Below are 14,706 nucleotides of genomic sequence, written 5' to 3' on the forward strand. Positions count from 1 at the left end.
GATCCAGGCGATCGGGGTTCGATTCCCGTTCAGGGCACATGCCCAGGTTGCGGGCTCGATCAATGACTCTCTCATCATTGATGTTTCTATCTCTCTCTCCCTCTCCTTTCCTCTCTCTGAAATCAATAAAGATATATTAAAACAAACAAACAAACAAACAAAAAAACAAAATAAACTTGGACCAAAGAACTAAATATACGTATTATGTACTCTTGCTTTAGTAAGAGTAACTACAAACTGCGCGTGTCTGTATGCGTGTATGTTATTACAAATAGAAACTTTAAATCAACAGGAAATAAAAAAGCCAGATGCTGATCACAGCCGCAAAACACTGCCCCGTTAAAAGTATAAACATGAAATCGCAATTAAGGTGATCTCTGCCCCTATTTCTTTGTATTAATGATAGTATGAGTTCGATACTGTTGCCTATTATTATGTTTTATGTTTTAACTTAGAACTTGTATAAGAGTCTGAGTGAAGTGAAGTCTGAGGTGGAGATGGTGATAAAAACTGGACGTCAGATCGTACAGAAGAAACAGACGGAAAACCCTAAAGAGCTGGATGAACGAATAACAGCTTTGAAATTGCATTATAATGAGCTGGGAGCAAAGGTACGTGCACTGAAACCACGGGCACTGGCTTCTCCCCACTTGTCTTATAAACTGTAAAGCAAGAGGCAGGAATCCTGTACAATAAATGTCTTAGGAAGTCTTAATAACTTTCAGTAGATTGATACATACGCATATACATTCATATGCATATACAGAGACTGAGATAGATCCCCATGTGCAATTCTTATTAAGAAACAATAACTAATCAATGAGAATCTTCTTCTAGTCTGCATTTAAAAATATTTCAAGCTGCCCGGTCAGCGTGGCTCAGAGGTTGAGCGTCGACCTAGGATCCAGAAGATCGCAGTTCGATTCCCGGTCAGGGCACAGGCCGGGGTTGCGGGCTCGATCCCCAGCAGGGGGCGTGCAGGAGGCAGCCGATCAATGACTCGCTCATCATTGATGCTTCTCTCTCCCTCTTGCTAAAATCAATAAGGATACTTAAAAATATATGTATATATTTAAAGCTTAGGGAGATTGTTATTGGTCCATCAGATGGTTCTAAAAGGGTTTCATTGGTCTCCACTTGCTTTTTTTCATTGTATAAATATACATGTGCTGATTCAAAGCCTGGTAAATTCTATAAACTATTGTACCTACTTATATTTAGGGACAGTGGAGCTGACGTATTCCACATAGATCACATTAGGTGTAATAGAGCTGGCACATTCCTCAGACAGTATTTCCCTGTGTGGCAAGCGTTACATAATCCACTGGATTTGCCTAATAAGAGAGCATTGATAGCCAGTTAAGTCCTACGTTCCATGATTATTTTTATATTTTTGTCCTGATCAGGGTCTAATGCCAAGTCCATTTCACTGTTAAAGATGTTTGCCTCCCGAATGCCTAGTACAGTTCTCTCACTTCTCTCAAATTTAGAGTTTTGATGGTTCAAAATAATGATAGTTCATAAAAAGTATTCATAGAAGCATACATTGTCAACATCAGGGACTGAAATGGCCTTTGCTCTGCCATTATTGTAATTACTCTAAGCTACCTAAAAGATTTTTGGTGCTCAGCTAAAAAATTCAAGTGACATTTTGCACTTAGTAAAATCATTAAAGCAAAATGAAACATTACTAAGAAACATCCTTAGCTTTAATATCATGACAGAATGCAGCAAAAATGTAGGGCAGAAATTTATTTTCAGAATAAAGATTTAGAAATACAGATGATAAAGGGGATATTTATAAATGTCACCTTATAAAAATGCTGTAGTATTCCTTCTAAAGCAAAGTCATCTGCATTTAAATCTTCCAGGCTCCTTTAACAACAGTGGTTTTGTTTAATAAAATCAGAGGAAACAAAGGTTATCTGAGTATATTATTCTTTTTATATCTAAAAAGACAAACCCTTCCACTTTAATCATCTTCAGAATTTATATGGTTGTACTTGCTCAAGTCAATATGTGTTACTTTTTTATATTAGTCACCTCCGGGTGCCATAACAAAATGCCGTAGGGGAGATGACTTAAACAACACAAATATATTTCTCTCAGCTCTGGAGGCTGGAAATTCAAGATCAAGCCTAGTGAGGACTGTCTTCCTGGCTTGTAGTAGCAGCCTACTCATTGTGTCCTCACATGGGGGCCTGCTGAGGGGATGGGAGGAGAGGGGGAGGGGGGGAGAGAGGGAGGGAGGGAGGAGGGAGAGATCTCTTTTTCTTCTAATAAGGATACAATCCTATCAGATTAGGGTCCCACCCTATTATTTCATTTATCCTTAATTACTTCCTAAAGGCCCTATATTCAGATACAGTCACCTTGGAGGTTTGGGCTTCAGTATTAATTTGGGGGACATGCAGTTCAGTCCACAGCACTTTCCTTATAGAACACAATTTTATTAGTTTGTTTACTATCACCAACTTAGCTTAATTGTTTAATGAATAAAAATCAAAGAGTTTCTTATATCTAAATCTACTTAATTTTATTGAGGGATATTACACCTAGCACCTCAGATGTAATAATTCTTATAATTCCTGTGTGATTTCTCTTTGCTTTGATTTTTATGGGACTATACATAAATAGCAATGTTCATATCAGCCTCAAATACCCAAAGCCTCAATACTCATATCAGCCTCACATTTTTAAGTGTTCATGAAGCAAGGGCTGCTGAAACATTCTACTGCAGGTGGCACTCTTTTAAATGTATCAGACACACAAAGTGTAAAACTCAGCTTTCCTTAAGATGGCAGTGTTTCCTGTTTTATTAAATCTTATTTAGCTGGATATAAACAAAAAAGAATAAATAAAAATCAATAATGCATTAGCTCCAGGAAGATAGAATTTCTTTGAAATATTGAATCTAGAATTCTTTTCTACCAGTAGTGCATAGAAAAAATACCTATGCATAGGAACACACCATAAGGTATACTTTTTTCTACCACACATGAATAAAATCCTAGCAGTCGAAAGGGCAGATGCTTTTATTTCCCTGAAGGAAAAAATAGAAGGAAAAATCTGTAGAAACAATCGACTTTGCAGCCTCAGTAACTAAACATTTTTAAAATTTATATACACCTCTGTTAAAGAAACTAGTAAATTTTGTTGAATATTTGGAATTCATATCAAAGTTTCCGTGTTTATTTTTATTGTAACATTTTAAGTTCTTTAAACATATTTTCACTTGTAGAAGACATACACACACACAGACACCAGGAAGAGATTCTGGGCTTTTTATTCAACCAACCAACTAACCTACATGTTTATAAAATGTAGGCACACCTGTAGCAGTGGTGGAAAAATACACATTTGTTTATTTTGTGTGTGAGGACGTGGAAGAATTTGGTTTTGAGGGTGTCTGTTTTCAACACTGAGAACTGGAACGCAGGATCTCATGCTTTTCTCTATTCATGAGAATGACAGTGAAAATTCTGTTTTGGAATTTTTTTGCTCCCATTGGATGACAAAAGCATGTTTAAAGGGGAAGAGGCCTATTTTTTTGTGCTGTTTTTGTGCAAACGTACCCCACTTTACTGATGCTATCACTGTAACATTGGCTGCTATAAGCATTATACAAATACTTTTGCCTCTTGAGAGACTTAGTATTCTTTCTTCATTTTGATTTTTTATCTGCAAGAGCCAGCCTCATTTGCATATACAGGAATGTAAACCTCCTGCCGCATCTCTTTGACCAATGACTGAAGGTTTTCTGAAAGAAATGCGTCATATCTTCAATTTGATTTACATAATTCTACTTGTTTAAAAAGTGGCCATAAATTATTTACATTAGAGAAAATCCTTTTGGCATTTCCTTTTTTTTTAAAAATATATCTTTATTGATTTCAGAGAGAGGAAGGGAGAGGGAGAGGGAGAGAGAAACATCAATGATGAGAGAGTCATTGATCGGCTGCCTCCTGTGCGCCCCCTGCTGGGGATCGAGCCCACAACCCAGGCATGTGCCCTGACCGGGAATCGAACCCCAATCTCCTGGATCCTAGGTCAATGCTCAACCTGTGACCCACACCTGGCCAGGCTCCTTTTAGCTTTTCTTTCTGCCTGATACAAAACACTATCTTCTGGAGATAGGACCTCATCTTTCCTAGATTGTGTTCTTCACTACTAATATTCAGAACCTACGATTTTTCTGAAATATTTTTAAGAAGAAAAAGGTTATTTTAAAATGACAAAAATATGAAAGTTCCAATTAAGTGGCTATAACTGAAGCTGGATTGAAAAAGTAAACCAAATTACAATTTATTATCGTTCTTTTCAGGTAACAGAAAGAAAGCAACAGTTGGAGAAATGCTTGAAATTGTCCCGGAAGATGCGGAAGGAAATGAATGCCCTGACAGAATGGCTGGCAGCTACAGATACGGAGCTGACAAAGAGATCAGCAGTTGAAGGAATGCCTAGTAATTTGGATTCTGAAGTCGCCTGGGGAAAGGTAAAACCTGTATCACTGTAGGCTATTTGTAATGTGCATGAAAACACACAGTTATATAATTTTATAAGGAGCTATTAATGTACAACAATAATAGAATTCTAAGTATTATCTTGCTTCATTTTCCCTCTTCTCAAAAATTCACCAGTAGTTTAACTCTGTATATTTCAGGACCATGATAAAACCAATGGGAAGCTTTAGCAAAAGTGTCCGCAAAGCTTGTTTAGAATTAGGTAGGTTATGAACAAGTCGTGTAAACACACAGCATTATTACTCACAAAGTGGGCCCAAACATGAGATTCTGTGTTCCCTGGTTTGCCCAGGACAGACTGCCCAGAGGGACCCTACAACCATGAGAAAGGCAGGGATACAGACACTGCAGACGGTTGGGCTGGACATGTCCAGCAAGATCAGCACATGGCTTATGTCACAATAAAAAAGAAACTCTCAAGAGGCCTGTGCAGCTGCTGTCATTTTCATCACCAAAGGGCACAGAGTTTTCTTTAATCCTCAGCTGGGAAATTCTTGCTATTTCTCTGACAGACAATCAGACATTATTTCTCCCTAAATTTAAGGTCAAGACACTTATAACTTAATCTTTTTCAGTTGATTGATTACTAGAAAGTGTGTTGATATAAAGGAAATAATTTATATTAATAGTGTGTGTTTTCACCTTAAACTTTGCCAAAACACAGGACATTTATAAAAAAATAAATATTGGTGTTTCCGGTAGAAGTGGGGTACCCCTTTCCCCACTGAGTGCGGGGGGTTGGATCCTTACGGTATCTTGAGAAAAAGAATTTCTGAGACTTGCATAGGAGGATGAGTGATTTTTATTTGTGTGGAATTACATCCCTGGGTTTGCAAAGTCCCATTTCCCTTAATCCGGTCCTGGAAGAAGTGTAGCTGGGGATTCAGCAGAGCTAGAAGCAAAGCCAGTGTCTAAAGTTTCCTTTCCATGTTGCAGCTGGGTCCAGTTCAGGTTCAGGCTCGTTGCTGTCCATTAGTCCATTGTGTGTGGGGGTCTGTATGGCTGTGGGCCATGTGGGCAAATGCAGGGCCCCCGGAGCATGAGAGCCCCTGAGAAACCAGGAGCACAATAGAGCGAACTCCTTTGTTTAGGAGATTAAATGTCTCAGATCTTCTAGTGCTTGCAGTGGCCACGCCTACTCAGGCCAATGACCTGTTCCAGGTGTGACTGACAGAGAAATACCTTCCCTATTTCACCCAGATTTTACTGGGCATGGGTCTGTTCTCCCCCTGTCTAGTCCCTTCCTCCAGAAGTCAGTGAGGAATGGACTGGTGGCTACCTGGGGATTGTTAAACTGCAGCTTCCTGGCAAAGCTGCACAAATGGCATGTCTGTAATATTTGGCTTTCCCTTTACTTCTTTCCTGTTATTAATAACTGGGTTCATTACAACAGTATCAATAGCACACCCTACCCCCTTGATTTTTTTAAATTAACAAACCCGTGCCTGTATTAACTAGATGTTTAAGAGCTCTGTGCTTTTTTTTTTTTTAATATTTTTTTTTTTAGAGAGGAAGGGAGAGGGAGAAGGGAGAGAGAAATAGAAACATCGATGAGAAAGAAACATCAATCGGCTGTCTCCTGCACGCCCCCTACTGGGAATGGAACCCAAAACCTGGGCATGTGCCCTGACCGGGAATCGAACCAGTGACCTCTTGGTGCATGAGTTGACACTCAACCACTGAGCCACACTGGCTGGGCTCTGTGCTTTATTTTTATTTTATTTTTTTTTGTGGTTTATTTTTAATTCAACAAGACTATCTAGATTATCCAAAGTTAGGAAATTTTAATTGCATCATATAAAAACTTATAAGTGAGACCAAAATTGATAACTGATTTTGTTTATGTAGATTCAGAGGACAAGTAGATATAAAATTTTGTCATACATTTTTTTCAAATAAATAGTAGTGAATGCATTTCTTTTTTTTCCATTCAGAATAGATTTATTGTTAGAGATAAGATATTGAATTATATTTTTTAGTTTAGGAATACATATATATGTGTGTATATATATATTTATATTATTATAGTAGGGAGTGTACAGAGGATACAGGTTAAAAATTACATTGGCCTTTTTTTTTCTTATCGCCCAAACAAATATTATATTTTTAGGTGATGATTTACTTTGAACCAATGACAATCATATACTTAGATGCAGGCTGGGCTGCTGTAAGAAATAAGGCAAAAATACCATGTCTCCAAGAAGACAGAGGTTTCTTTCTGTCTCATGGAAGTTCTGGGTGGAGGAAGTGACTTTTCTCCATGAAGTTCTCAGAAGATGTAGGTCCCTTTCGTTCCATTGTTCTGCAGTCCTCTGGGTATGTCCTCTCATGCTAAAACTTGTTCACCACCACTCAACAGAAAGACGTAGAGGACAAGCAGCTTCCTCCTCAAGATGTGTTGTGACAGCTCCATGCACTCTCTCTGCGCCTACTCCATTTGCCACATTTTAGTCGCATGATCGTATCTAGCCTCCAAGGAGAGTAACAAAAGATGGTCTCTAACTGGGTGGCCAGCGTGTCCTGCTAAAATGATGATTGGATCTTATACTAAAGTGAAGAAAGAGACAAGACATTTCTCTTGGCTAGAATAGTATCACCACCCCTGCCCTTTACATTGTAAGACAAAGGCAGAGAAATGCCTGCATGGCCTGTCCCTCTGTCAGTACACATGACTGACGGCAGTTTCCACCGTACGTACTCATACACAAGCAAAAAAGCCCAGGAAAGACTTAAGGTCTACTAAGCCTGAAATATAGTAAAATGCACATGGGACGAGTCATACATGTAGAGATTCATGAAAATGATCCGGGCTTCATTCTTGGTCACCCTCCCCTTAATACTATGGACAATATCTTTGATTGTTATATCCAATTTAATGGCTGCATTAGTTTGCTAGGTCTGGCGAAACAAAGCGCCACAGATTTGGTGCCTTAAACAGCAGAAATTAATTTTCTCGCAGTTCTGGGAGATGGAAGTCCGAGGTCAGGGTTTCGGCAGGGTTGGTTTCTTCCGTGGCCTCTCCCTTTGCCTTGTAACTAGCTGTCTTCTCATGTCTTCATGTAAGCTTCCCGTTGTACATACCTATGTCCAAAGCACTCTTAGGACACCGCCAGTCATATTGGGTTAGGGCCCACCATAATGGTCTTATTTGAACTTACCTCGTTAAATGTCCTATCACCAAATGTCACATTCTGAGGCTCTGAGGTTAGGACTTCAACATATAATTCTGGAGGACACTATTTCAGCTCATAACAAGTAACCATGTCAAAAGATAGGGCTTGGCCTTATGAAGGTTGCGGGGACATAATTCAGCCCAAAACAATGGGATAGCTTTATAAATATGATATAGAATGCTAACGTAATGGTATAGAGGGATAGAGCTAGACATGAAAGGAATTTGAAAAGCTCTGACTACAGTTTAAAACTGAGGGGAAATCATAAAAGTATTCCACACATGAACTCTGGATTCCGGAGTCCCCATAAGGTCATTGAATAAGTACCTACAGAGTATTTTTGCATTCACCTCACCACAAAATCATTAAAATATTATAAGATAATGAACTTGGCAAAGATTTCTAGATTATTCTTGTCATATTAGAAGGCTCCTGTGGTCTGAAGATGTGGCAGCTTATTGAGTCTGTCTGGAAAGTGTTTTCTGTAAAACCGAAGAGCAATAGTAATTTAGCTCCATCAGGAGAAAAGCAGAGAAAACGCATTTCTTTTGTTATTTATTTAATAACCTGTTGCTCTTTCTGGATCTTTTGAAACACCAAACTGCTAGCGATACACTCTGAAACCCTTTAGTGGTCAAAGCCAACTATACACGTTTGCATTTCAATTACACAATTTTTAATAAACTCATTTGCAAGATGCTGAGGCTTTTTCAAAAATCATAATCCTATAATAAAGCAGTCACACTTAGGATTCAAATTTTTTAACATGAGGATAATGAAACTCTCATACGTGAACCCCCATGTCCCCTTAGTACATTCTTATTTCACATGCTTTCTTGGTAGATGGAGAACGTGACTCAAGACGTTAGTCTCATCTGCCATTTCAAAGGACCAGTGTCAGATTTTCTCAGAATAAATTGAGTATTCATTTAAATGCAACACACTAAAGATATTTGCCAACCATTCCAAGTATTTTCGATTTGGAAAAAACTTGAATATAGGGTCAATTTATTTTTTAAACTGTTTCATTTACTTCTGCTGAATTTCTCTCAGTTCTGTTGATCTAAGAATATTCTGTTATTTAAATATGAAAATATTTGAATGTCTAGATGAAAATATTCTTATACATAAAATTAAATTCCCAACGAAATGTTTATTTCACCTTTAGTTTATCCAAACAGAGCCTACTTAAAAATATATTGACTACAATGAAATCTTTTCAGTTTCATTTTTACTGTATTTAAATTATGCTTATGTATTATAGATCTAATTCCAGAGAGAGAAAAAAGAGGCTAATTTAGGGTGACTTAAAGAGATATTGTGATTCAACGGTCAGAGATAAATAAATGAGGGGACCAGGGAGAGGGAAAATCGCAGTAGGAAAATAGTAGACACTTTGCACAGCAACGTGCTCACAATGGCCCTTGGCCAGTGGAATAGGGAGGACAGAGTGAAGCCTCGAAATTTGGCACCAAGCTTCCCGTCAGGCAAAACCAACAGCTAAACATTTTTTTTTTTAATCGTCACCTGAGGATATTTTTTCAGTTAATTTCCAGAGAGTGGAAGGGAGGGAGGGAAAGAGAGGGAAAAACAGAGAGAGAGAAACATCAATGTTTCGATTGGCTGCCTCCCTCGTGTGCCCCGACCAGGGCCGGGGAGTAAGCCCGCAACCCAGATACGTGCCCTTGGCTGGAATTGAACCCGTGACCCTTTGGTCCGTGCGCTGACGCTCTAACCACTGAGCAAACCGGCCAGGGCTAAACGGTTGTTTTTATTGTTAGAACACTTAGCATGAGATCTACACACTGAACATTTTTTAAAGCGTATGATACAGCCGCGTTAACTGGAGGCACAGTGTTGTACAGCTGGTCTCTAGAATTTATTCATTCTGCATAACCGATATGGATGGGAATACACTTACGAGATTCAAAATGTCCAAATTATCGCCCTGGCTGGTTTGGCTCAGTGGCTAGAGCATCAGCCTGTGGACTATAGGGTCCTGGGTTCGATTCCAGCCAAGGGCACATACCTCGGTTGCAGGCTCGATTCCCAGCCCAGGGCATGTGCGGGAGGCCGCCAGTCGATGTCTCTCTCACACATCGATGTTTCTCTCTCTCTGTCTCTCTCTTTCTCTCCCTTCCGCTCTCTCTAAAAAGCAATGAAAAAATATCCTCCTTGGGTGAGAATTTTAAAAAAGTGTCCAAATTATCAAAGCAGTCATTAAAACATTTTAACATACTAGTCTTATGCAAGCTTTTCTTGAATTTCTATGCAGAAAGTTGGAGGGATGCTGAGTGAGACAGTACCCTGATTAACATTGTCACAGTGAACGTGATCAGGAGGTCCCCGTTGCCGTTTGTCTCAACATGCCCCGTGCAGAGCAGTCTCATGCGCCGGGCCGTGAGCTTTTGCCATGTCTCCAGGACTGAGTGTCAGGAGTTAGGCGCTCAGGATCCTTTCCACAGGTCGGGGCTGCTGTAGACGTGGACTTTCCAAAATTAACTCTCTCCTCTAAGGCTTCCTCCTACTCGGAATTCCGTGGTCACACTTTGAAAACCAGACCTTAGGACACCTCGCTCTTCTAGAAGATGCCGAGTGGCGCATGGCGGGATTCCAGATGTGTACAGTTTCCATCCACTTGCTAAGGCCTGTAACCCTGAGAATCTCTTGGGTATCCCAGCTCAGCTTTTTAGTGGTCTCACAGGGGAAGGATGGAAGAGCTTCCAGAAGTAGCCAGGATGGTGGCAAGATTGATTGGCAGGGGCAAGGAAGCTGTTCTATCATCTCCCGCCTTGGACTGTGCTTCCAGATTGCAGTGAGAGGGGGCAAAGTGGATAAATTGAAAATAAGTCCAAATTTCTCAGAAGGCGAAAGAAAGACATTTTAAATTAAAATGACACGGAGCAGACATTTGAGAATAACAGAAATGACAAAAATGTTTAACAGTGGGAATTGAAAGTTAATACTAATTTAAAATTCCTAAAGCCTAGTAGTCTTTTCACTGTATTTGTAAATTCAAACAGCATGCCTCCATCAGAGTAGTGAAAAGAGGGGAAATTTAAGATTTTTAAAAGCACAGATCCCTCCTAGCTTCGTGGTCTGCACAACAGAGATGCCACAAGGGAACTGTAACTGTGGCGTTTGTTACCCTATATGCGATCAAACAGTCTCTCTCCCTTGGTACCTTACAAATCCCTGTGACCGGCATTGGCCAGGCTGAGATGGGAAACACTGATTGATGTCCCCAGAGCAGAGACAGAGACAGAGACGAGAAGGACATGGTCAAACTCGGGGAGATGACCGGCGCCTGGGGAGATTGCCCACCAGCGCTGCCGAGACCCTTGAGCTGTCCTGCCACCTTCTGCTCTCCCGGACTCCTAAGTGGACATTAGCGAATTCACTTGCCAAGAGGACAGGAAAAATGTATATTTTGTTCCTTGGTATTCCCCATGCACGTAACAGAGTATCTGATATGTAGTACGTGGTCAATAAATATCTGTTCAGTAAGAGCAATTGCAATTTAAGAGATAAAAATTAAGACATTTCTTGAGAGAAGAGAAAAATGATGATGTGCTGTTGAAATTTATGGTAAACGTTAGAACAGATGGAAACATGAACAACCATGGGGTCAAATACTCCCATTTTGTAGGTGAGGAAATTGAAGTCCTGGTACAGAGCATATCTACAACTAGAATCCAATATTGTCTCTGATTTCAGTAGCTTTTTTCCACTATAAGTATTGTTGTAAGTCTTATTTTCTAGTAACTTTAAGGTAATCTAACTCAAAGTAACAAAAAGGTATTGATCATCCAAAATGAGAATAAAATACACAATGATTAAACTTAAAATGCATAATATATAATTCCACATGAAAATTCTGTGTGCATTTATCACCTACTGTGGTCTATAGTCAGCTGCCACTGGTGTGATTTTAGATTTTAAATATTATTTATTAATGTCTTAAAATCACCCTGATTAGTTGGATATAAGTAAATCATTTCTAAATATCATATTGCTGGCCACAATTTTTTGGCATATGAATTGAGCACAAATATATAACTGTAGGAAAGTAACTATTATGTGATTAAGTAGAAGTTTATTTATCTGATGATCATTATGTTTGGAAAATAGAAGTTTCAACAGTTTATGTAGTTTTCTGATTTAACTACTAACAGATTTCATCTATTTCTAATTTAGTTTCAGTAATCAAAAATTCAAAGCCAGTTAAATAATACAACTACATTAAATCCATTTAATATCCACAGTGTTATCAAAAAATTAAAATGATCAAATATCATTCCCTAAAAATAATTTTGGTCCTATAATACTTTAAATCCATCAGTTTTTGGATGGCTCAGATCTGCCAGTTTTTATAAATTGATCATTAGATTTTATTAACAGTCATCTTGGGATACCAAGAATTGCCTCAGAGAATCAAACACGTAGAAATGTTGAATTTAATTCAGGGTGTTAAATAATACAAAATAATTTATGTCTAGCCACTTATGTAACAAGTCAATTTGATTTTCACATTTCCTTCCGGGACAGATTTTTCTAATATTTAACATGAGGAAGCACAATGACAGGTGACCTCTTCTTCTGCTGTCACTCCAGTTCTAAAATGTAATGACAACCACCCAATAAAATCTTGCCACAGAATGCGTCCTTCTGCTTTGCCAGTGGTTCTCAGGGAACTTTAAAAAGCTACTGGCGCCTGGGACTCACCCCCAGAGATTCTGCTTTCATTGGTCTGAGGGTGGCGGGGGTTTCTAAGAGTCAGGGAAGTTTGAGAACCACTAGATAATGCGAAACAAGCAGCCTTAAAAGATCTCCATGCAGTCCAGCCAACCCCGCCCTGTACTTTTTAAGCAATCACCTTCCCAGTTTAAAGAAATCTGGCCTCTGGTCCTAGATTATCTGGATAATTGCCTCAACTCATCACTCCTCTTAGCTATAAAAGCATGAGAACTATTACTTATTTCTAAAGTCTGTTACACTATCATTCGCATGAAAAATTACATCTTTTTTTTTAAAAGAGAGCACAGTAATTTATCTGTGAAGTGAAATAACACTAGCAGATCATTAACTTGGTACAATGAATGCATCAAGCAGCTGTTACTTAGAAAATAGAACATCTGTTAAATGCCATTGGAGTCACTGTTCACTGTCATTATAGTTATAGCTGTAATTTCTGTTCTGCACATTCCGCTTTCATGAAATTCTTCTTTAATAGACAATACATTATTAATAAAAAGTCAGTACACATTGCCATAAAATTCACTATTTAATGTTTTATGTTCTTTTTGAATTTATCATTATATTATTCCGTCACATTAGCCTAATAATAAAATATGTATTAAACCTCTAGCCATGACAAGAGTAATGTAGGGACCTGAAGAAACAATTAATATTACAGTTTATCATACTTAGGACATATTAATTGTATGATGCACCATTGATTTAATTACAGCTGTTGTGGATCACACCGAACACCACCACCTTAAACGTAAATATCAATTGTGTTTCCTCTCAATTTCAGAAACCTTAAAATGTGACAAAGGCACATCTCAGAATTGCAGTAATGTGTTCATTTTCCCCCCCATAAATAAATTGTGTAGCTAAAAACGAAAAGAATTCTCTCCCATTCCTGATGACTAGGAATGGTATAATATTTTTGCAGACTGACTGAGGCAGAATTCATTGGGGAGGATGATCCTTGAAAATATCTTTTATGGACATGTTAGTTAACCTTTCATCCATATTAGAGGGGACTTGCACAAGGGATCAAGAAAGAGCTAAAAGAAATAGGAATTTAGTGGCATCCTAGTAAAGGAAGAATTGTATAAGGAAATGGTGCTTTGGCACGTTTGACTGAATGAGGGCCTGAGTGGAGATAGTATCTATGGGACAGGAGCCACCTAAGAGAGAAAAAAAGGAGTGCAGAGTGGGAATAATAGAAAATCAGATAGATAAGTTATTCCTGGCAAATTCCAGGAAAACTCATGGGAGGCTTTGGATCTCTGAATATATGAAATGGGTGGGAGAGAGGGTTAAGCCCAAGTGGGTTATGTTTCTCTGTCCCTGTTAGGAAAAACACACACCTGTGAACATGTCCCTATGGGACTAGATAATTAGTCCAACACTTTTACCATTTTGTCTTTAAATAAAATTAAAGAAAATGTTTTCATCATATGATGGTATGATCAGCAGAGACCAACAGAACAGGTTTTCCCATCCTGCTACAACATCCATGAAGTGAGTGTATGAGCTAATTGCTAAATCCTGAACCTCACGTGCCACTGAAAATTGCTATTATCAACCAGACGAGTAATAACAAGTGTTGGAGAGGTTGTAGGGGAAAAGGAGCCCTCATTCACTGCTGGTGGGAATGCAGACTGGTTCAGCCACTGTGGAAAACAGCCTGGAGACTCCTCAAAAAATTAAGAATAGAGCTACCATAGGACCCAGCAATCCCTCTCCTGGGTATGTACCCTGAAAACTCAAAAACGTATTTGCAAAGATATATACACCCCTGTGTTCATGGCAGCATTATAAACGGTGGCCAAGACATGGAGACAACCAAAGTGTCCTGTGACAGAGGACTGGGTAGAGAAGATGTGGGGCATGGACACAAAGGATACTGCTCAGCCATAAGAAAGGGTGAAATACTGCCATTTGCAACAACATGGATGGACTTTGAGAATATCATGCTAAGTGAAATGAGTCAGGCAGAAAAAGCTGAGAACCATATGATTTCACTCCTATGTGGGATGTAAAACTGAAACTCAGAGCCACAGACAGACAACAGCATGGTGGTTGCCACAGGGAAGGGGAGTGTGTGGGGTGAAGGGCAAAGGGGGCCGAATATATGGTGAGGGAAGATGATTTGAGTTTGGGTGGTGGGCACACAATGCAATGCACAGATCACGTATCATAGAAATGTACCCTTGAAACCTGTACAATGTTATTAACCAGTGTCACCCCAATAAATTTTATTTAAGAAATTACTC

The 14,706-nt window shown here is 39.0% G+C and overlaps 1 protein-coding gene across 1 annotated transcript in view; it reads left to right on the forward strand.

The window, feature by feature from the left end:
- Positions 1-14,706, forward strand: part of DMD (dystrophin) — a 1,831,916-nt gene that overhangs the window by 701,028 nt on the left and 1,116,182 nt on the right. The window contains exons 33-34 of the mRNA XM_087813416.1: positions 456-611; positions 4,325-4,495. Coding sequence (XP_087669542.1) covers positions 456-611; positions 4,325-4,495 — 327 coding nt within the window. The remainder of the gene's footprint in view (positions 1-455; positions 612-4,324; positions 4,496-14,706) is intronic.

The sequence above is a fragment of the Miniopterus natalensis genome, chromosome X (genome assembly GCF_054644295.1).
Source record: "Miniopterus natalensis isolate mMinNat1 chromosome X, mMinNat1.hap1, whole genome shotgun sequence".
NCBI lineage: Eukaryota > Metazoa > Chordata > Mammalia > Chiroptera > Miniopteridae > Miniopterus > Miniopterus natalensis.